General features: G+C 54.8%; 5 protein-coding genes across 5 annotated transcripts; 3 read left to right on the forward strand and 2 right to left on the reverse strand.

Moving 5' to 3' along the window:
• Positions 1-30: 30 nt before the first annotated feature.
• On the reverse strand, positions 31-1,892 carry BGZ61DRAFT_350238 (uncharacterized protein; the record flags this gene model as incomplete). Its single annotated transcript, XM_046240212.1, has 2 exons — positions 31-1,592; positions 1,868-1,892. The coding sequence occupies 2 exons, from the start codon at positions 1,890-1,892 to the stop codon at positions 31-33; spliced, it is 1,587 nt and encodes a 528-aa protein (XP_046105696.1).
• Positions 1,891-3,593, forward strand: BGZ61DRAFT_477407 (uncharacterized protein; the record flags this gene model as incomplete). The annotated part of the gene is made up of 5 exons (XM_046248890.1): positions 1,891-2,055; positions 2,117-2,401; positions 2,969-3,105; positions 3,145-3,220; positions 3,330-3,593. 5 exons carry the CDS (start codon positions 1,891-1,893, stop codon positions 3,591-3,593), a joined length of 927 nt encoding a protein of 308 aa, XP_046105697.1.
• A 1,252-nt stretch (positions 3,594-4,845) lies between these two features.
• BGZ61DRAFT_227425 (uncharacterized protein) lies at positions 4,846-7,461 on the forward strand. Its single transcript, XM_046238181.1, has one exon. The coding sequence runs from the start codon at positions 5,092-5,094 to the stop codon at positions 7,228-7,230; it is 2,139 nt and encodes a 712-aa protein (XP_046105698.1). The 5' UTR covers positions 4,846-5,091; the 3' UTR covers positions 7,231-7,461.
• Positions 7,462-11,521: 4,060 nt separating this feature from the next.
• On the reverse strand, positions 11,522-12,718 carry BGZ61DRAFT_477409 (uncharacterized protein; the record flags this gene model as incomplete). The annotated part of the gene is made up of 2 exons (XM_046248891.1): positions 11,522-12,505; positions 12,647-12,718. The coding sequence occupies 2 exons, from the start codon at positions 12,716-12,718 to the stop codon at positions 11,522-11,524; spliced, it is 1,056 nt and encodes a 351-aa protein (XP_046105699.1).
• Positions 12,719-17,751: 5,033 nt separating this feature from the next.
• BGZ61DRAFT_350867 (putative peptidase family-domain-containing protein) lies at positions 17,752-20,359 on the forward strand (the record flags this gene model as incomplete). Its single annotated transcript, XM_046240279.1, has 4 exons — positions 17,752-18,141; positions 18,308-20,024; positions 20,086-20,212; positions 20,263-20,359. 4 exons carry the CDS (start codon positions 17,752-17,754, stop codon positions 20,357-20,359), a joined length of 2,331 nt encoding a protein of 776 aa, XP_046105700.1.
• Between the last annotated feature and the right edge of the window lie 86 nt (positions 20,360-20,445).

A 20,445-nucleotide genomic window follows, 5' to 3' on the forward strand; every position in this document is an offset into this window, starting at 1 on the left:
TACTTGGTAATACACAAAAATTGGGGTGCCTCAAGCATTCGACATGTTGACATCCCCGTCTGCAGCCCCGGTATCCTTTCTCATCTGGTATGCCATCATCATCCAAACCAGCTTCATCGCTTCCAGACGCTGGTCCGCATGGAACAGATCATACCAGGGACTCCTCCAAGCCTCAACCTTACCCCAGCTTCGCTTGGTCGGGTCGGCCTCGCTTGCACCACCAATGACCTCGAGTAGGCGATCGGGAACTCTCACGCGAAGGATAGAGACATGGTGGAATAGTGAGCTCACTACAAAGATGTCGTCGTAACCAGCACCTTGAACCTTGCCAATAGCCTCGTAGGTTGCTTTTCGATCCCAGGTCGATGCTGGCGGGCGGACCATCCGATAGTTGTCATAGATGCTCATATTCTTTCTGGGCTTCTTGGAGATGGGCATGCCATCGGCGTCACTCGGTTTGGCATCCTTATCCCCCTGAACGGCATCTTTGTCCGCCTCACGCCCAATAGGGCCGCCAATACCGCCTCCCCAGCGCTTCTCAGTCGTCCACCACTGCCCATCGCCAAAGCGCTTTTCTGTCTTGCCTTCGCGTGCTCGATGCTGAGCGGTAATTAATGCAGCGATAATCTCCCGAGCGAGGTCCAATGATTGCGCTGTTTCCATATCGGGGGTGGTGAAGTCTGTAGTTCCTCGGGCACTCACAGTGGCGACTGGACCATAGACAGCGCCCGCACGAGCCGCCTCGCGCGTCATTGGGCTCTGGAAGATGAATAGACACCCAGAGGGGCAGTAAGTCTTGCGAGATGGGCAAGATTCCTCGGGAGAGCTCAGATGGAGTCGAGGCTCGAGGCGGGCTGGCGCAACGCTACAACCAAAATCGTAGGCTACAAGCTTGATAAAAGCTGTCATAAGGCTGTTGCGGTACTCAGCTGGCATTGCATTACCAGGACCAGTGCGAAGGACAACGTTGGGATCACGTTCCTTGGTAATCTTAGACTCCTCCGAGGTTGCAGCGTCGCCGGATGAAGCGACTTCGGGAGATGCCTCTGGGGAAGGAGGAAGAGGCGGCGGTTGGGATGAGTCGTCCCAGAAGGAAGTAAAGGCTTCAAGACAGCGGAAGAACTCATATGCGTTTCCTAGTCGAGCCTGTTGCTTCCCCTTGGGCGGTTGGAGTCGTCGGACTGTTCGGAAAGCTTCCTCATTGAGGTAGGCCAACTCCCTTTTGCGTTCAAGGTAAACCTGACACCCTGGGGTGAGATTGCCATTTCTCATGGGAAGTCGAGTAGACTGGTTCTGATCCCCGGCCTCGTCTGGGGAGAGTTTATCCCATAGCTTAAAGTCTGGGATGCTGGTTGCATCGGGCATGAGGTCTTCAGGCTTCGCATCCAGGTTCAAGTTGAGGCCAATGGCAGAGAAACCGGGAGGTCCTAGGACGGCCATGGATCGGCCGGTCTGCTGAAGCAGCGAGGAAAGGGCGGCAGGCGGTTCAAGGGGATCATCATCATGGGCAAATGGTTGAAAACGAGGGAGCGTGACGGGAGTTGGGGGTGGAATGTCCTTGGGATCTAACTTGGCCTTGCCGGGCAAGCTTGCTAGTGGCAGTTTAGATGATGGTCTTAGTGGGAGAGTGAGGTTTAGAGCTGGAACGGGAGCGGGAGCGGGAGTAGCAGTGGGAGTGTGGGGTCAAGATAGGTCGGGGAGGGGAACAACAGCAGCGTAGTTGGGAAGATGAGGTGTTTCGTGCGTGATAAGTCGTTGATGTCCTTTGTAGGTGGGCTAGCGGTTGAATAAATGGACACGGGTGCGGCATCAAGAGGGCCCGACAGATTGGTTGCGTAAAAACAAAAGAGAGGCTGATGATGCTTACCAAAGGCGGTGAAATTGCCAAACATGGCCGATGAGAGACGGTGGTGGCGTGGTTTGAACGGGAAGGGGAGGGGGGACAGCGTGGGACGTGGGAAGGTGCGACAGAGCACACGGGGCGGGACAGGCTTAGGAAAGCACGCTTGTACACGCACACGCACACGCACGTCCGGGAGCAGGAGAGGGAAGGCCGTAAGGTAGTAAGGTAGGAAGCTATCGGGGCTTAGCTCAGGCACACGGAGCACGGTAGCAGGAACAGGAACAGGAGGAAGGGTTCAACCTGAGGACTCGCAAGCCAGGCCACGACGAACGGATGGGGGAGATGCGTCAAGGAGGGCCCAGGAGGGCCAAGGAGGGGGGGGCGGAAACTTGGGACAGCGGCCGAGAGAGGGGTGTCAACAACCGCGTGGAGAGTCAAGCTCAAGATTCGGCAGCACTGCGAAAGACGATTCCCAGTTGGTCAATGCCACGTCCACAAGCGGAGAACCGAGTGCGGGCGGGAGGGATGGCGGGCGGGGCCGTTGATGGTCGCGTCAGGGTTAGTCGGCTCGATTGTATCTAGCGCCAGGAACTGGATACAAGAGGAGCTTTGCTCTGTCTGTGCCAGTGTGTGCTGTGCCACGAGAGGATTTGCCACGAGTTTGGCTGAGGCTGAGGCTCTGGCCTCGGGCTGAGCTGTCAGGATCTTCTTGGAGGGATTTCGATTTTGACGGGCTAAGTTACCTACTTTGGGTCCGCAGGTATTAAGTTAGGTATTAGGTGCGGCCCCAGCTTCCCTCAGGTTGAACTCACTTGCGACACTGGCCGACCGGTCGAAACGGGGCAAACTGGATCCCGGGCCTGACGCACAGGTAATGGGATGACGAAGCAACGGTGAAAATTTGGGGTTTTTTTTTTTTGAATAGTGTTGTGGGCTGCTGACGACCGGGAGGCGATGAACCGATGGATGTTGGTGATGGTGGCAGCTCCTGCAAGATTCGCGCGTTGGCGTCCAGTCAGTCGTCGAGAACTAATTTGTCCGGATCTCCGGTTGTTTGTTGCGGGAGAGAGATACGAGTGGAGAGAGTGCCTGTCTGCGTTGGTACTAATTGCTACGGTAATTCAGGTACGGACGGCCCGCGGGTGTGGTGATGTGCCAACCAAGCCGACATGGGTAATGTGCAACTGCAGGTGGGTACGAAGTACAGACACAGCAATGCGCAGATGGGTGCTATCGACGTGTCGGGGTTGTAGTGGAGAGTTGTGAGTGAAGATGGACTGATTGATTGCTGATTGATCCAGGCACAGACACACAAAAAGCATGGTGGCTCCTAGGCGGATAGCCGAGCCAGCAAATCGAAGCACCGACCAGGCCGCTGTACGTGAAGGATCACGAAGGAATATTTGTTGCGACCAAGAGGAGAGATGACATGGTGGAGGTTCCTTTTGAGATGGATGGATATCTGGACAAATAACTGCCATGGAAGGAGATCCATCGGCATGAATACAACGGACTAACGAGACATGAGGATTGCGCTTCAGTAGTATCGCCAACATGCATCCCTGATAGTCGACCCACAAATGCTCTCGCTGCGACTATCAACGATATTCGCTTGGGGAGACTGGTGACTTGGTTTCTGCTCATCCAATGGGCGAACCAGACAGGCAAACAGCCAGTCAGATATCGAACCCCAGAGAGCGACCAAGAAACAAACAATAATTTCCCGGCCCAGGGTCGGGAGGAACAATGAGATGTGGTGTGGACGGGTAGGCTCCTGTTGGTGATGGCGTGGGTGTTGGGTTGGGTGTGCATTGTGTGCATTGAGTGCATTGAGCGTTGAGCAGAGCCCGGAGTAATTAAGGCGAAGAGAGCGGGGTGGGTCGTCTTTTTTGGGAGAGGAAGGTCGCGCGGGGGAAGGCGCCGCCACTAGCTTGATGACTGGCGTGCCTTCCCACCACCTACTGTCTCAGGTGGCTCTGGAACGTTGAGCGCTGCGTGCTACCTTCCTACCGTACGTACGGACACCGGAAAACGGTCGCTGGTCGTCTGCACGTCCGTCCGTCCACTGAGGGCCTGGGAACTTGACAACGCCAACGACCTACCGGCGGGAGAATTGTGCCAACAACAGCGCTACCATCGGGCGCCAGCTACGATGCCGTTGATGCTGATGCCATCTTCCGTCGTGGCGCGCTTTGCCCTACCGCGTAAAGGAATGGCCGGTTCTGCGCCTCCTCTCAGGGTTCCGCCGCTTCCCTTGTCGCAGATATCGATCCCCTCCCTCGGAATAACCACCCGCTAAAACACAATTAACACAAACACCAAGACACCAAGACATCATAACCCCCCAGCAGCCTGCTGCCATCCGCCGTCCTCGGCGACACGCGTTTCGCTACGTGAAGCACGAATCGGCCCAGAATCCCCACCACGGCTGTTAAGGCCAGACGCAACAGACAAGGCCGTCCCAGGAGCCTGGGCTCGTCTAGTACGGGCTTAGCGTTTAGCGTACATAGTGGCTTTCCAACGCCATTGCGACTCCTGTCCCTGCAAAACTCCCGCTAGCTCGCTCATGGGCCCGCGCAAGCCTCGCGACGACGGCGTGGAGACGGCATCATGCTTCAGATCTGTCGCAGAACAGGGGTTCCACCCCCCTTGCGTTTGCCCTGAGCAGACCCTGCTCCCTGTCTCGCCGCGAGCTTCTTTTCACGCTCTCGTCTCCATCCCTGGACCAATCCTATTCTATTCGGAATCGGCTTAAAACATTGGATAGCATAGCCACCCTGGTTGGATTGGATTGTATTGGGTTGTCCTGGTTTGGTCTCGTCCGAGCCGTCCCCCCTTCGGCCTCGTGGCTGACTCCGTCGTACCTAGTCGTACGTACCTTACCCATTCGACTGTCTCTTCTCTTTCTGGTTCTTCTTCTCCTCTTCCAGACTTCCCTTCACCATTCTCTTTCTCTGCGGTGACTGGATCATCTTTCCATCTTCATGATCATTGTCGTGGTCTAAGTGGCCGGGCCACACCCAGTGTGACTCCAGCTTGCTCTTTGTGCTAACAACTCTCCTTCCTACTCTCCTTCCCTTTTCTTGTTCGGCTGGACCCTTCTCGTATCCTCTCCTTCTCTGCGACCTCTGCGACTGGAATCGCGACATTCCTTCAAACCCTCTCCGGTTGGGATCATCTTCACTTACATCCACGGGATAACGTGCCGCAATAACAACGCCCATGTTAACGACTCCACCACGCCTAACATGGCCATCTCGACATATACTCTGCTGAGGACTTACACCTCAGTCGAGATCATTTCGACGACCGTTACTGCACCGGTGGAGACAGAAACTCCAACTGCCGACCCAGAGCCCGCAACCGTTGTCCACTCCGTCGAGGAGCCCATCGCCGACCCGTCATCGAGTGTGCCACATTACCCCGTCCAAGCCTCAATCCTGAGCTCGACCTCGGTCCTGCCAGTTCCGACAACTTCAACAGCGGCAGCATCGATTGTGCCAACCTCGGATCTATCCGACCCGACTTCGTCTGAATCAACTTCGGCCGAGTCAACTTCATCCACCTCGACCTCAACGTCCTTTTCGATTTCAACATCCTTTTCAACATCAACGTCCACTCAGAGTCTGCCATTCAGCTCCGCAACTCCTTCTGTCCCGGCTGCAGACACTCCCCTTTTCGCAAAACGGCCTACTGATGCCATAGGGGGTAACCAGAACCCGCAACCCCCAACGACAGCCCCATCAGGCTTTCCTCCTCCAATCGAATCTTCTCTACCAACCACTGTGCAGACAATCTCGCAAGATGCTCCGCAACCCACCCAAGAGAGCACTCGAGAGGCCGCTGAAAGCAACACATCACAGTCGATTGAGAAGGCTATCCTGCAGCCTGTGCCCGGAACTAATACTGTCGCTACTACTTCGAGTAGTGCATCTTCAAACCCTTCCAACCTGTCGTCTGCTATTTCGACGACGTTTCAGACTCTGTCAGAATCGACCACAGCTGCTTCTGCACCTCAATCCACTCAGTCGTCCGATAATTCGACCCCAGATGATAGCGACTCGGGCATCACCAACCCACAGTCCACTTTCACCACAGCAACTCTGCCAGGTGGCCGTCCAACAACAATTGGCCTTGATGCAACGGCTGCGAGCGACCATTCCTCGAGCCCTTCGGAGACTAGCCTCAATGTCACTGACAGTGATGCTAGTGATTCGCCATCGACGCCAGTCCTGGTGGGAGGCATCTTTGGAGCGTTCGCGGCAATATCGCTCATCTTGTGCCTGTGGTGGTTGGTTAGAAAACGAATGTCCAAGAAGCGCCGCAGCACGCTCTTGACACCCCTCTCGCTACCAGCTGGTGGCAGGGGTGGCATGGGTGGCGAAAAGAAGTACGAGATAGACACGGCATCATTGGGACCTACGCCTCGGTCAACCAAGTGGGCGGCTGCCTTGTCCTTCTATCCCAAGAAATTCAGCGAGAAGCTAGGCCACCTGCCGACTAACAATTCGAGCAACGGTGTCAACATGAACCGAGGGAACTCACAATTCCTAGACCCCGTTCCCAGCCACAGCCGCAGCTCCTCCGTGGAAGGCCACAGCCAAGCAAGGGGAGGCAGCGGCCGCCCGGGTTGGTGGTCGCGTGTCATCGAAGATACTAGCTCCGAGGACCTGATGGCTCAGGACATGGCGGAAAGGGCCAACCAACCTGGTCTTGCATATGTTCCCAGCATGGACGAGAGCCGACCTGATCGCGAAGCCCAACAGCGAAGAATAAGTCGTGGCCACAGTGTCAGCAGCTGGACTGACGGAGCACGCAGCCCGAACCCCTTCGCGGACGCCAATACGCTCTCAGCAGTCTCATCAACGAAATACTATCCGGCCCCCCTGCGACCGAATAACCCATTCGCTGACTCTAACTCTATCGCACCCCCCGCAACTGCCCAAGTAGCACCGGCTGGCTACGTCCAGGACGTCCAGAGATCACGAAGACAGTCAGGACCCATGGTTCGCGACTCAGCCGCAACTCGCACCTCTTTCGAGACACGGCGCAACAAGACCCATTCAAACCCGTTCGATCTTGAAATCGACGGCCCGCAACCCTCCATGGGCCCCAACATGCAACGTCCTCCACGCGTCCCTGTAGCCAGTTCCATCTACGATATGCCGAGACCTGCTAGCGGACGCACTCGTGCTGAAAGTTACACCTCGCGCTATGCTAGCGGCCCAGGTTTGCCCCCGGGAGACTGGAGCACCATGGGCCCGGTTTCCTCGAGATGGGGTAGCACTGTTGGATATGTGCCAATCGGGCACGTGAGGAACGAGAGTGATGACAGCATAATCGGGTCTTCTGGCGTCGGCCATCCGGGCGTCGGCCAGGCGATGTAGCCTATACGACATGTGTAGGAGTTGTGGGACTTGCATGAACTGAGCGGTGATACCAATACGGGGGATTTAAACATGGACGGACCCATTCCCTCGCTGCCATGGGAGCAAATACCAACGAGGGACAAGACATGGCGTTTCTGGCACAGTGAGAACTTTGGAAGGATATCCCGCAAGATGGCGGTGATGCGGAAAAGGACGAATGGCAATACTTGCGAGATTGCACTGAACATACACAATCGCTTGTCACTGTGAACATAGGGGGAACCAGAATCTGGACATGACATTCGTTGCATCAAAACTAGACAGCTGAGGCTACATTCGTTCTATATACCACTTTCTTTTCTCAAACCTTTGAATCTGTTGAACCACTAAGCTAGCGAAGCAACGAGAAGCTCTATGCCTCTGGCTTGTATGGATGTATTATTTCGCCTGGTTTCTTCAACTGATTCTTCACGTTCGCAATGCTTTTCGGCTGCCTCGACGTGCCTCGACGTGCCTCGATATGTCGTCCCATCTCTCTCGTTGCCCTGCTAGGGCCCGTTGACATGGTCAGGGGTTGGTCATTGTGGGGATGTTATAGAAAGGGAACATCAGACCGTTACTGTCGCATTCAAAGGTTGCATCTGTCCACTGATGCCCCTTAAGGGTTTTGGTTGCGCCCGGGTTAACTGTCCCGGCCTTGGCTAGCTATGTAGGCCATTAATACCATGCAAATGGCCAGGTTGGGCTTGTGGAAGACTAATGGAGAGCACGCTGTTGCGGCCAGGACTGCTGTAAGAGCGGTGTTTGGAAGTTTGCTTGGCAAAGACGAGGCAAGAATGAGACAAATGCACTGACCTGCAGGGAGTTGTGAGAGAGCATAACTGAAAACTCTGAGATGGGTGAGAAAGGCGTGAGTGAAGTAGTGTTTGACTCTTCCTGCTGCTACGACTTCCTCATTTAAACCAAGTCGCTGCGCTCTTACATGCTGAGAATATACTCCTGAAGCTGTCTAGACATCCTAGTCCTCCTTCTCCTTCGCGGATGGGAACATATATCTTTACTCAGCTCTCCTAGTTGTGAGGAACCGTCTAGTGGCAGCGAACCCCCCATGTAGACAATATTCATGGCCTCCAACATGCGGGTCACAACAGTCTGTTCCGCCGCCCTAGAGCTGTGGCCACGTACTGTATTGGGAAACACCTCGTCTAGCTTCTTGATATCCAGCCGATGAATGTTGATTAGGAGAAGGCATCTTTCTGGCCCCCACCCCTCCCTGCTATCTCCCTGCTGCAAGGGAGAGAGAGACTGGACCATGGCCTTGTTTCTAAGCGCCGCAAGCTTAAACACCCTGCCCTCAGCAGCTGGCATCCAGCCTCTTGTCCTCACCCGAGCCACCAGGTCTTTTGGCGAGAGTGGCTGCTGACCGGCTACTAGAGGAGCATGAGAGAGGCAGCCTCCAAAATATCCAGCGCCTGACATGAATGAAACTTGAGTTCCGTCGCTGCTTGGTCCTGCCGAACTGTTGCCGAACATATCCCCAATGATGGGCACCCATTGGAAATAGTCCACGCAGTCTTTGGCAAATATGACGGTAGGACCACGCACGGTACACAGGCAAACATCATACGTGAGGCTGCTTGTATGGCATGGGTACTGTACTCCCCAGATCCCCTGAATGCGTGTCAAGCCGTCTCTTAGGGCCTGTTTGTAGTGTTCTGTGTGCTGGTCATTGACCCACGAGTCGAATGCTCCCCAACACAGAGCCACGACGCCGACTTTGGCCACCTCCTCGTCTCTGTTGAGGTACACAGCCTCTTCTTTGCCAGTGGCCCACGATCTCAGTACACAAAAAATCTTGATCATCGATATCGGAGGCAGACGTTGGAGGAAGCTAGGGAGTTTGACGCCTCTCCGTCTATCGGCAGGGTCGTGGCAGAAGAAGTCGCATGTTGGTTCCTAATGTGTCCATAGGCTGTCCCGTAAGGTGTCCCTCTGATCGTCATTCATTCCTTGGGCATCCATATCCACTGCGGCGGCTTATGGGTTCGCGTTGGTGCGCTTTGTCGTTTTGGCACTGCACAAGAGTGAGTATAGACCACGTTAAATGGGTATCGGGATGTCTAGGTGAACAATTACCGTGCTTTCGGGATGGGTCTGAACTGGGTTTCGATTCGGGTTCGCCTGCTAGTTCTCGGCCAAGACTGAAAGAGTATTTATGGTGGCAGCAGGAGCTGACTCTCGCCCAGCCATATGGAGAGAGGCGACAAAGCGAGGGGGGTTCGTGACGTTGGTAAACTGGACAAAGTAAGTTGCCAAATTTGCGAGGGTGAGGATTGTATAATATTGGTGTAGAATGGTAAACGAAGGAGATGAATGGTGGCTGTCGTCAGGTGCATGTTTCGGTGATAGCACAACCGGCACTAGCGGAAGGTGAGAGAGTGAAGCTCAGCAGTCACTGAACAACTGCATGGTGGTTACTGAATCACAGAAAAAACCAAGTACAGCGACCGGAAAGGATTTAAAAACTGGACAACGATCAATTACAGGTCTATAGCGTTCATAGAGGGCATTGTAAATATAACCTGGCCTTCCATTTTTCTTGGAACCAAGTTATATCAATTAGTGCATCATGTCAAGTTCCCTTGGTTCAAGCTCTGTGACTCGCCGACGTGAGCTTCCATTGACCTTGACCGCCAGCCTTTCACGATCATTATTACGGACGAAGAAAGAAAGAACGCGAGCATGCTATGGGGAGAACAGCCCTATTCGAAGAAAAACAAAACCATGTCTAAGCGTTAACATTCCGACCTTGAGGTCGACATGGTTAGCAGATTGTTTCCCACATCTCGTGGATCTGCTTAGCCTACCCTCCTCGTTGTCGCCGAATGGGACGAGTAAGCTGACAGGACATCGGTGAGCGCTGCCAAAGGAATTGAACACTACATGCATGGCCACTTGTCGATTTGAACAGCCTAGACGCCAAAACCTGCGTCTAAATGGTCATACCAAGACTTGTTAGGCGAAAATGCCTCTCCGCGTTGTTATCAAAGACTTCCGCGAGGCCCTCCAACGAGACGAGCCGTGATTGAGGCGATGGAATTTGACCTCCCTTGAACACAATACAAGGGAGCTTTAGGGCGGGTTCCTCGACGATCGATTGGAATAACCAGTTAAGTTGCTTTTGGAAGACAACCAACAGCGGTAGACGTCAACACAGTGTTGGGCCTAACACGATGTCTTATGTACATGTGGTGGGTTGAGCCGTATGCTGGTCTGCCTGCGGTTATTGTAGGCTTATGATGTTGAGGAACGAGTCGAGACTCGGGAATTGTGAGACAAGCACACACAAACGAGATTGGTTGATACATCGGTCGGTGCCATTGTTGCTTCCAAGTACCATGCAGAGTCCGTCCCCGATAGTTGCATACAGCCCAGTAGACAATGTCCAACACATGTTGTCACGGCCAGGTCAAAGACCCAGGATGCAGCCCTCTGCGCTTACAAGATACACTGCATTCGACATGATAGGACATTATTGAACAAACCACAAACCTTTCACACATTTGCGACCACAAATGGTTCCCCAAATGCACTCACACTGCAGCAAGCTCGAAGTGGCGTGACGCGCTCATGACATCATCCCCACATCCAATTGTTCGGCGCGAAAGTATCCTCGTGGGGACTTTTGATTGGTTACTAACCTATTAAATGACATGCAAGCCAACGCGAAAAGTCGCGTGCCACGCGCCCATTTCGTTCCCCGGCGCGTAAATTAACGTCGCGCGTCTTGTCGCTCTCCACTTTCCACCTCAAGTCCCCATTTCCCTCAGCGGGACAGACAAAGAAAAATTGTAGGCCAATGTGTGTACGGATATGTTCATGTGCCAAACAGAAACAGTTCGTATCGTTCACCCATGCATCCCAATCGTCTCCCAAAACCCCGGTAATGGAAGGAAATCCCCTTTGGCTTCTCTGCACGTAGCCACTGTTATACACCTCACCCCGTCTCGTGTGTACCGTCGAGATGAAACAATAAATCCTCTCCTGGCCAGGATATTCGGCCACCCCTTGGCCGCCCAAACGTGGCCGTTGATGCCGAGTTGTCTATTCCAACGCCACTGAAAACAAGAAAGCAAAACCAAGAGCCTTTAAACACCCGACGGGTTGTAGAAATCCAAACAAACAGTTGAGACAATAAAAATGAGACATGTGTGCGCGCGTGCTGCAATATGTGCTGTCATGGTATCATGTACACAAGGAAACGAAGTTGTATGGCCATCCAGCTGGCCTAGTGTTTTTGACCGTTAGGTTAGGCCAATGGTCCCTCAAAGGTCAATCGTCGGCGGGCCACGCTAAGAGGCGTCCGGGCCGCAGGTAGAGCGACCGGCGTCTTCCAAGGTTTCTGGGCTGGACTGGGTGTGATATTGACGAAGTCGGCAAAGTCAAAGCCCTGGCCGGGGGTGGTGGGGAAGAGGTTGCCACCGCCAGGTGTCATCATCATCGACGATGGCAAGTCCAGCTTGCTGTTCTTCTGGGGAGGGGTCGAAGGGGGCTCCATGAGGGTCTTGGTGTTCCGGACGGCCGGGGATGGCGAGGCTGCCAGGTAGAGAAGCAGATCTGCGCCCTCCTCGCCTGTCTTGCCATTTGCGCCTGATGCCACACCGTCCTTGCTCCGCTTGTTACCGAGGCCGCGGCTGCGCATGGGTGGAGTGCGAGGAGGAGACGATCGCATATTGCCAGCAGTAAAGGAGTGAATGGGCAATAGGTCGTCGTCGTCATCCGAGGGGGCAGCGAAGTTGGGCGACGTCAAATCGTGGGCCAGGAGGCGCTGCTGAAAGAAGGAAACGTCCGGGCCGGCCGAGGTGGTGAAGTGCTGCTGTCGGCGGGCCTTGAAAGGCGACGAATGGGCCAGCTGGTGGCTATCCTTCCAAGCAGTGTTGCTAAAGGACTTGTGCGCAGTTGGCGAACCTCGAAATCGTTTGCTGGGGCTCGAAGAGATGGTTTCGAAGGTGGCAAAGTAGGTGCGCTTGCGGTGGCCAGTGCTGCCGTTGCTGGAGCCGACAGCGTCGGAAAACAGGGGCGCTTTGAGGGGCGAGCTCATGAGAGTGCGAGAGGGGTATGGGAGATCGGATGCGCTGGAGGAGGAGTCGGAGAGGACATCGCCTTCAGTGAGGCGCTTCCGTCGGATCTCCTCCTCGAGCTTGGGTTCGATGCTGTCGAGGGTAAGATCCTCCCAGCCATGCTTGGTCTTGAACTGGGCGAGCGCGAGACGGTTCTGTAGTCGACGGGCGATCTAAGAAGAGGGAAAAAAGAGATAATTAGCAAAACCATCGCCTTTCGAACAGTCCCAGCAAGGCGAGACAACTTGTGATGATGGGGATGGGGACGGAATGGGGTCGAGAGGGGGTCGGTCGGTTGGTATCCCTGAACGTACCTTGCTCACTTCTGCACGCTTGAGGACGCTGTCGACAACGTCCTCTGGCTGCTTCTTCCACGGCGATGACATGGCGACGTGCATGGATAAACTCTTTTTCTGGTTTCTCTTTGGGTGTCTTGTTTCTTATGTGATCGATTGTCGAAGGAGGGTTTTAGGACAGTGGTTGCAGAGTGGATGCCGGTTGAGGCGGAGGTGGTGTGTGAAGAAGGTTTTCGATGTGAGCGCCGAGACTAAAGTGGGAAGGAGAGTTGGAGGAGCGACGGACTGGGGGGCGTTTGGGTGTAAGCGGCCCCGGAGGATCGAACAAGGCAAGCGGCGTAAGGCGGTACGTTGGCCAGGTGCAGGGAAGAACGGAAAGAAGTTTTTGCTGCGTGTGTAGGTAGCTGTGTAGCTGTGTAGGAAGCTTGTTTCGGGAGAGAGACCGGATAGGGGGCAGAGGACGAGGACGACGATAGCGGTTGCTGTGGTTGTTGAGTGAACCGAGAGAGAATGAATGTGCGTGCGTGCGTGCAAAAGTGAACAGAGTGGATTTTTTCTTGCTTTGGGGTCTTTGCGCCCGGGTAACGGAGAGCCCAGCAAGTAGTAGTGGCAGTTCAGCCTTGGGGGTCCCAAATTGACTGGCTGTTGCAGTGATGCGCCCCAGAGCCGAGAGACGAAATTGGTCGCATTCCTTTTAAAAGTGAGCACACAAGCCAAGCAGCCCGGCACAAGTGACACCACGTCGCCCACTCATGCACGCACTTTGGACCGGCAACGCAACACACGGCCCAGCAGCGTAGGGCACAGGGGTGGGCCGCGCCGCCGCCGCCACTTGAGGGGAAGGGCCCTGAGGCGCTCATTCACACGCCGCCTAATCATGGCGAGTTGCGGGTGCTGCTTGGACGACGACTGCACAATCGACAGGGGGCTTCCAGGGCTATACTCCGTGTGTCGTAGGCCTCTTACAGGGCCTAGCCGAAGGTCCCAGCTTGCAGGGCTAGACGGCGTTTCAACCACTAACGCTTCAGCTTCCTCACGCCGAGTCCCCCTTGCGAGTCCAGTAGATTCCCTCGTCCCGCCGTTGTCGTTGGCCCAGCGCCAGCCGAGTTCAATTCAGCTTGGACCCGAGGGCACTCGGCCTGCTCTTTGTTCCCTCTTTCGGCTGATTGATTACATGATTACAGGCCTCCACTGCTATTTGGTTCTTTGTTGGTTGGCTATTCAGGGGACCTGTCTTTGTTCGTCTCTCGTGGCTGATCGTGGGCTTAGCTGCAGGCAAACACTAGATCCATCCTCCAGGCCCAATTGTCGACCTGGAGATCGATCGACTTGGCTGCCCCTGTCCCCATTGTCCCTCTTCTCTTCCCTAAAACGGCAACCCAGCCTATCTTCTTGGTGATGATCGTTCCGCTCACGAACCAGATGATGTGCTGGCTCCATCCGTGGCCACGTTACAAGGCACGCCAATCGGCCACTGTCATCCATCTTACCGTGGCAATTGGATGGACTTGATTGAGGCTGCTGCTTGAAATCCAGCATCCCCCTTTCCCTTCTCCACCAGTTCACTCAGCCAGCCACAGCAAACTGTCCCTGCCATCACCCCCTCCTCTGAGTACCCGAAATTGACAATCCATGTTGGCGATGGCCAGCTCTGCCTTGATTTCTCCTCATGTCTACCTAGCAAGCGGCGCTGTAACCGGACACTGCCGAAGGTTCGGCATGACCGCCAGATTGGGCTCAGTCTTTACCAAACAGGGTGCGATACTTGAAGGGGCCGGTTCTTAGAGCTTGGACGTCGCCTTGGTCACACCAATTAACCAGATCTATTGAGATGGGAACCCGTCAATGGCAACCAATCTTAAAGGGGCTAAAGTAGCCGTCGCTGAGATCTGGGCTGTCTCCGGCTTGAGATGGTGCTTGTCTGGAAGGGCCAACAATCAAGATGAAAGGAGCTCATTTTTTTCGCCGTTCTCTACTTCGCGGAAGTTGCAGACGCTGTTTCTTGGACGACTGCTGCTCGCAGGCATATCATCGCCAGCCAGAAGCGCGTGCTGGCTTCGTAGTCTGGTGTGGATCGTGAATCTCGGATATCCAGTTCATCGCAATAGCAGTAATTACCAATTTGATAAAAATCTGGGGAGCCATCGTCACCCGCAAACTCTACTCCTAAGCACACGATGTACGTGCGCCTTATTGTCACTTTTATCGTTGGCATAGGACGGAGAAACCAAGGAAATACTCCGTAGAGCGGGTAAAGTTACTATTCCTTCCATTGCCGGACAGGGAGCCGGAATGAAGACAAATGAGGGGAATTATGGAGACGAAGGTGCCGCAAGGAAGAGTCAAAGGCACGGGCGGGAGTGGGAGGATCAGCCAGCGGGTGTACGAATATGTCACTTTGGCCCGCGAACACGACCGAGGAAGCTTGTGCCATCAACCATGCTTGCAGCGGTGTTGGCCGCTGATGACGACTCCTCCCTCATACCGCGCATCCTCCCCCCCTTGGCTTACGGTGTCAATCGTAGACCGCATCGCGGCGTCAATGGTAGGATATGCTGGGTCAAAGATAAGAAGTGCCTCGAGGGAGCAGTCAGAGATAGACGCCGGAGGTACATGTACTGTACAGAGCTCCGGCGCTGTCAATGAAAACAGGGAGATGCGGACTCTTAAATTAGCCTCTCATTGATTTGCCTCCCTCCTGGGATCACTGCTCGGGAAGTGGGCATGGGGGTGGACCCAGGTGGCATGGGGGTGGAGCAATCGCAAGCATGGAATAAGCATCTCGATGATACACCTGACACAGTGCGTTGCGAAACAGACAAACAAAAGACGGAACTTTGCGAGAAGTACTGCGTCCGAAATGATGGACAGAACAGAAGTAGGATCGTGAATGAAGTGGCGAGAATACGATGTATTGAACTCTCTTTGCTCAACCCCGCCCTTGTCAGTTCTCGGGCAAGGACTTCCTATAATAGAGAGCTGAAGCAGGACCAAAAATATCGACATGCGCAAAGGCGTCGTCAGCCTCCGTCAGCTATCCGTATGTTCATCCGACCCCACGATCATCCAACCCGCAGCGAACATGCCGCCAGTTATCCCCTCCATACAACGACAATACGTGTCCATACATAGCACCAACACCTGAGTTCGTATCATGCGAAACATGCTGTAGCTCGGAAGTAGCTTCGGCTGGTGCTGCAGCTTGTTGATCTATCAACCCACTAGCACGGCTGTCCGTTGCAAGCCCACTAGCCACTCCGCCAGCCCGCCAGCTTCTAGACCCTACGCCACTGTCGAGATACACGGGCGCAAGCGATAAAGCAAGTACAGTACCAGCTGGGGGGGGTTGACACATCTGGATGGAATTGGGAGAAGTTGGTACTATGGTAGGTTGTACTTGCGTTGGCCTTGGTGTCTGGACTAATTACGCCGTGGCTTCCTGCGGCTCCTTTGCACGACTGGAATAAAAAGGGAGATATAAAGGGGTGCTGGCAAATATAGCACTCTCCTCGATCCTCAACGACGTCCCCGCGGATCTCACTCTTGGATGGCCCGTCTTGAATAAAACAACAGACCTCTTTCTGAAACAGGATACATGATCTAACGGTCCGACAGGCGCTTCCTCCACCCACCCGTCGTACCGACCACGGATGCCCAACAAGATTCTTATCTTCGTTGCTTCTCCCTCCGAATCCCTGGATCAAGCAGGGAGACAGCGACAGACTTGTGTCTCCAACGCAATTTCGTGTGAGGACGCACCAGTCCCGCTGCAACGGGGCGACGTCATCAATTGAATGTCCAAGGATTCCGCGGTCCCCGCCCATAAATTCGCCGACCTAGAGCCTAGCCTTTGGGTCTCTGCCATGGCATGGCAGATCCATCCACAGCTGTACCGGGCGGCCATTTGTTAGGTAGCTGGGCGAGAGATAACTACACAGGGTTTTGTGTTTTAACTACGCAGTCTAGAGTCGTGGCCGCTGGTTGCGGTTGGTGGCCTGCGCCCTCTCCACTGCAACCCACCAATTGTCTACCTGCTGTCTACCTACGCATCACGACTGGGTTCTGTGCGTTACAATCTACGACGTCAATGTACGGGGAGTTGATCGATGGACAGATGCATCCCCATGCTCTCTCCTCCAGTGGTTTGTCTACGGGGTCCGTACGTAGCAGAGCCGAGGAGACATGTACAATGGGTGCCTGGATTACACACGTGGGCTGTCCTCCGGAGTAGTGCATCTGCGATTCAGCTCCTGACGATCGATGGTTGCTCCCTAACAGCGGTAGCTCTGTGTTCAACAACGCTGGAGTAATTACGCAGTACCGTTCGGCGCTCCACACACCCACCGCATCGAAGAGCCTCCAGTGGCCTCCAGCGGCCTCCACCGTCAAAGTCCCGCTCCACCCTCAGTCTCCAGTTCTCCCGTCGTAGCGCAACCTTGGTCTGCACCGCATCTGCAGCATGTACAGTACCTTGGCCACCCTAGCAGCGCATCCCAGCACCAAGACCCAGCTGCCCCAGCCTGGTTGGCCCGGTCGGCCCTCCTTCGTCGTGTTCCAACTTGTCTGCGTCTGGTCTGCGTCTTGTCGTCCACCATTATCCCGTCATCCCGTCATCCACATCCACATCCATCCAGGGGGGCTGCAGAGAAACAGGCTACGGACACTCCAATCTTTCCAAGGCCATCGCATCGCGGGCGTGGTCTTCTTGGTCCTCCTCCCCTTCTCTCTTTCCTTCTTTTCTTCATTCTCCTTCCGGTCTTGCCAATTCTGTGACTTGCTCTCCTATTGACAGGTGCAGCAGCTGTCACTAGCCTTGACAAGCTCCTTCCTCATCCTGACGCTCGCTTTCCAAACGTACCCCAAGTCTCACCCCACAGCTGCCCCCCCCGGTTCGAGGCAAGGCATACCACTTCGCACACCACCTGTCGACCACGCCTCGAGACAGGACTGTTATTGCCCGCCCGTCGCCAATCCAACCCCCAAATCTGGTTGTTTGTTTTATTTCTCCATCTTCCTCTACTGGATCGGACAACAGCCTCGCCTTCGACGACATCCTCTTCGACCCCACGAAACGCCTTTCGCAGGCCATCTTCGACGACGACAGCTCGCAGTCGCGGCCGGCCATGGCTCCGTCCTTTCTTAACTTCAAGGACCTCCGCCGTCGGTCAAAGGCCAGCTTCCGAACCGAACGCTCCACGGATACCTCAAGCGATGGCGCCGGCAGCCAGGGAACAACGCCCTCGAGCGGTTCCGTCACGCCGCCCTCCATCGCCCACCAATCTGATCCAGCACTCCACCTCCAGGTGAAAGATCAGCAGCACTTTCGCCAATCGTCTCCCCAACGTCACAGCTCGCAGAATCTTCAAGCGCGACCGCCGCTCTCGTCATCTGGTTCCAGCCGATTTAGCGTGTCGGGCATGTCGGGCCTGGGTGCACCCTCCGTAAACGGCAAACAGAACCTCCCTGTATCGCCATATGCTCCGAAGTTGACCAACATCTCGGAGAATGTGTGGGTATGTCATCGACTTTTTTCTTCAACGACGCCACCCTCAATTAGGGCTGCAGCGCCGCCAATGCGCCATCCCTTCCCAGGAGCTCTCACTGGTCGCACAAGATGCTGCAGCCAAGCCCCTTGGCTCCGCGGCCGTTGATTTGACAACATGTGCTAATGCGTCCTAGGTGTATCAAAAGGTTCTCCTTGTGTATGGAACCATTGCCGACCCCGCCCAGCAAACTCTTGACGGAACGGTGACGGTCTCTAGACTCGACGACAACTTTCCGCCGATCAGCTGGCCCGTCTGCAGCTCCCACTTCAAAGCGCTCGTCTACCTTCAGCCCGGTCCCAATAAGCTTCGGTTCGAGTTCTCCAGCCCTAAACTCCCTAACAGTGGCAGTTCCAACCCAATTCACGCCTCTTACATAACTGTTCACATGCTCCCGACCATGAATGCCCCGCCATTGCAACTCGCTATTCTCCTCGCCAAGGACTCGTCTGAGACGTTCGATGCTCTGCCCGCGCGCGCCGAGAGGGAAGGTAATGGGTTGGAGACAGCCGTGAAGAAGTTTCGAATGGCGGCATACCTGTGGCAAGCTTTTACGTCCGAGCAGATGTGGCGGAATAAACTTGGGCGACGGGCATTCCGGTTCGAGGAAGAGTGGACGACGGGCTCCGCCAACTACCGCGATTGGGAAAATGGCACGATGCGGTCCGAGGCCAGAATACACATCATTCGTTGCGACAAGACGGTCGCTGAGCTTCGAGATATGAACAAGGCCCAGCAGAACGAAAAGGCTACCGAACGGGACGCCCTCTTTGGAATCGCCTCCACCGCGGTCAAAAACTATTTCAACCCGCTACCTGGCCAAAAGCTCTACGTCTCGCTCCTTCTTCTGGACGCTCACTGGAACAGGGCTGCTCAAACAGTGACGGGCCATGCCGCCCTGGGTGGCGGTGACAATAACCTGCAACTAGCCATCTTCGGCTCCCACTGCCTGCAAAGCTATCCGACCAGCTTCGAGGAGGTGGTACCAGCTTTCACGGACTGTACCCCGACGGATACTAAGTACGTTGCAAACGACTGTAATGAGGCCGGCAGCTCGTGGGAAGCCGCCAACATTGGCATTGGCGCACATCTGCACGAGACAGGCCATTTGTTTGGATGCCCTCACCAGGAGAGCGGTGTCATGCTGCGAGACTATGTGGTCCTCAACCGAACCTTTGTCGCCCGTGAGGCGTACTCTACGCGGACCAAGTCCAAGGGTGGCCTGGCTCTGCAAGGAGATGAGTGTGGCTGGCACCGACTGGACTGCCTGCGTTTCCGAGGCCACCCAGCATTCCGACTCCCGAACGACCCTCCATTAAACCCCGACGGCAGTGTCCAAGGGTTCCCAGTCGAAGGAGGCAACGTTCTTATTATGGCGGCCACAGGCATCTCGTTTGTTGAGATCTTTGCGGAGGGCGACGAAGTTTGTCACTCTTGGATCGAGTATCAACATGAACAAGGGCCTCCGCCGCGACAAATTACGCTCAACGAGCAGGAACTACGTGCTAGATTGACCGAGAACAACAAAAAGGGTCGCATTCGGATCTCCATCAAGTCACACGCGGGTGGCTCGCTAGACATTGACGACTTCAAGAAATTTGCTTCCAAGCAATCGTCTGTGAAGCTGTCGAATGGAAAGGCGGCATTCCGGTGCAAGAAACTGGGCAGTTCCCAGATGGATGGCAGCTCTACAGTCGAGACAATCTTCACCAGCGCCGAGAAGCAGGACCGGGTCCTCTCTCGAGTCACTGTACACCACGGATCGGCCGTTGATGGATTGGAATTTGTATATGATGATGAGTCGACACAACTGTTTGGAAAGCGGGGCGGTAACAGTGACGTCTTTGAATTCGGTGAGTATTTTTTCTAACTTGTGGATGGAATGAGTCCCCATGGCTAACACGCTTTATCCAGATGTCCGTCGTGGCGAGTATATTAGTGGTTTCCTTGTGCGGTCTGGTTTCTGGATCGACGGGGTGCAAATATTGACGAGCCTGGGTCGCAAGTCACCGCTGTTTGGGAATGCACATGGAGGAGAAGCGTGAGTTGCCCCCTCTACCTGGCGGTTAGGTTTGACTAACGGTGAAGTAGGCATACTTTGATACCCCCTCGAGGATACACCATTTGTGGTGTGTCGGGCTCCTGTGGCCCTTGGCTTGATGGCTTTTCGGTTCTCATATCTCGATGAAGAGGACAAGGAACAGTTCTTTGTTAAACACACTACAGCAAAACATAGACATGGACACCAGGAAAACTGGGTGGATAGTAGTTGGG

Source organism: Ilyonectria robusta, assembly GCF_021365365.1.
Source record: "Ilyonectria robusta strain PMI_751 chromosome Unknown BGZ61scaffold_8, whole genome shotgun sequence".
Classification (NCBI taxonomy): Eukaryota; Fungi; Ascomycota; class Sordariomycetes; order Hypocreales; family Nectriaceae; genus Ilyonectria; species Ilyonectria robusta.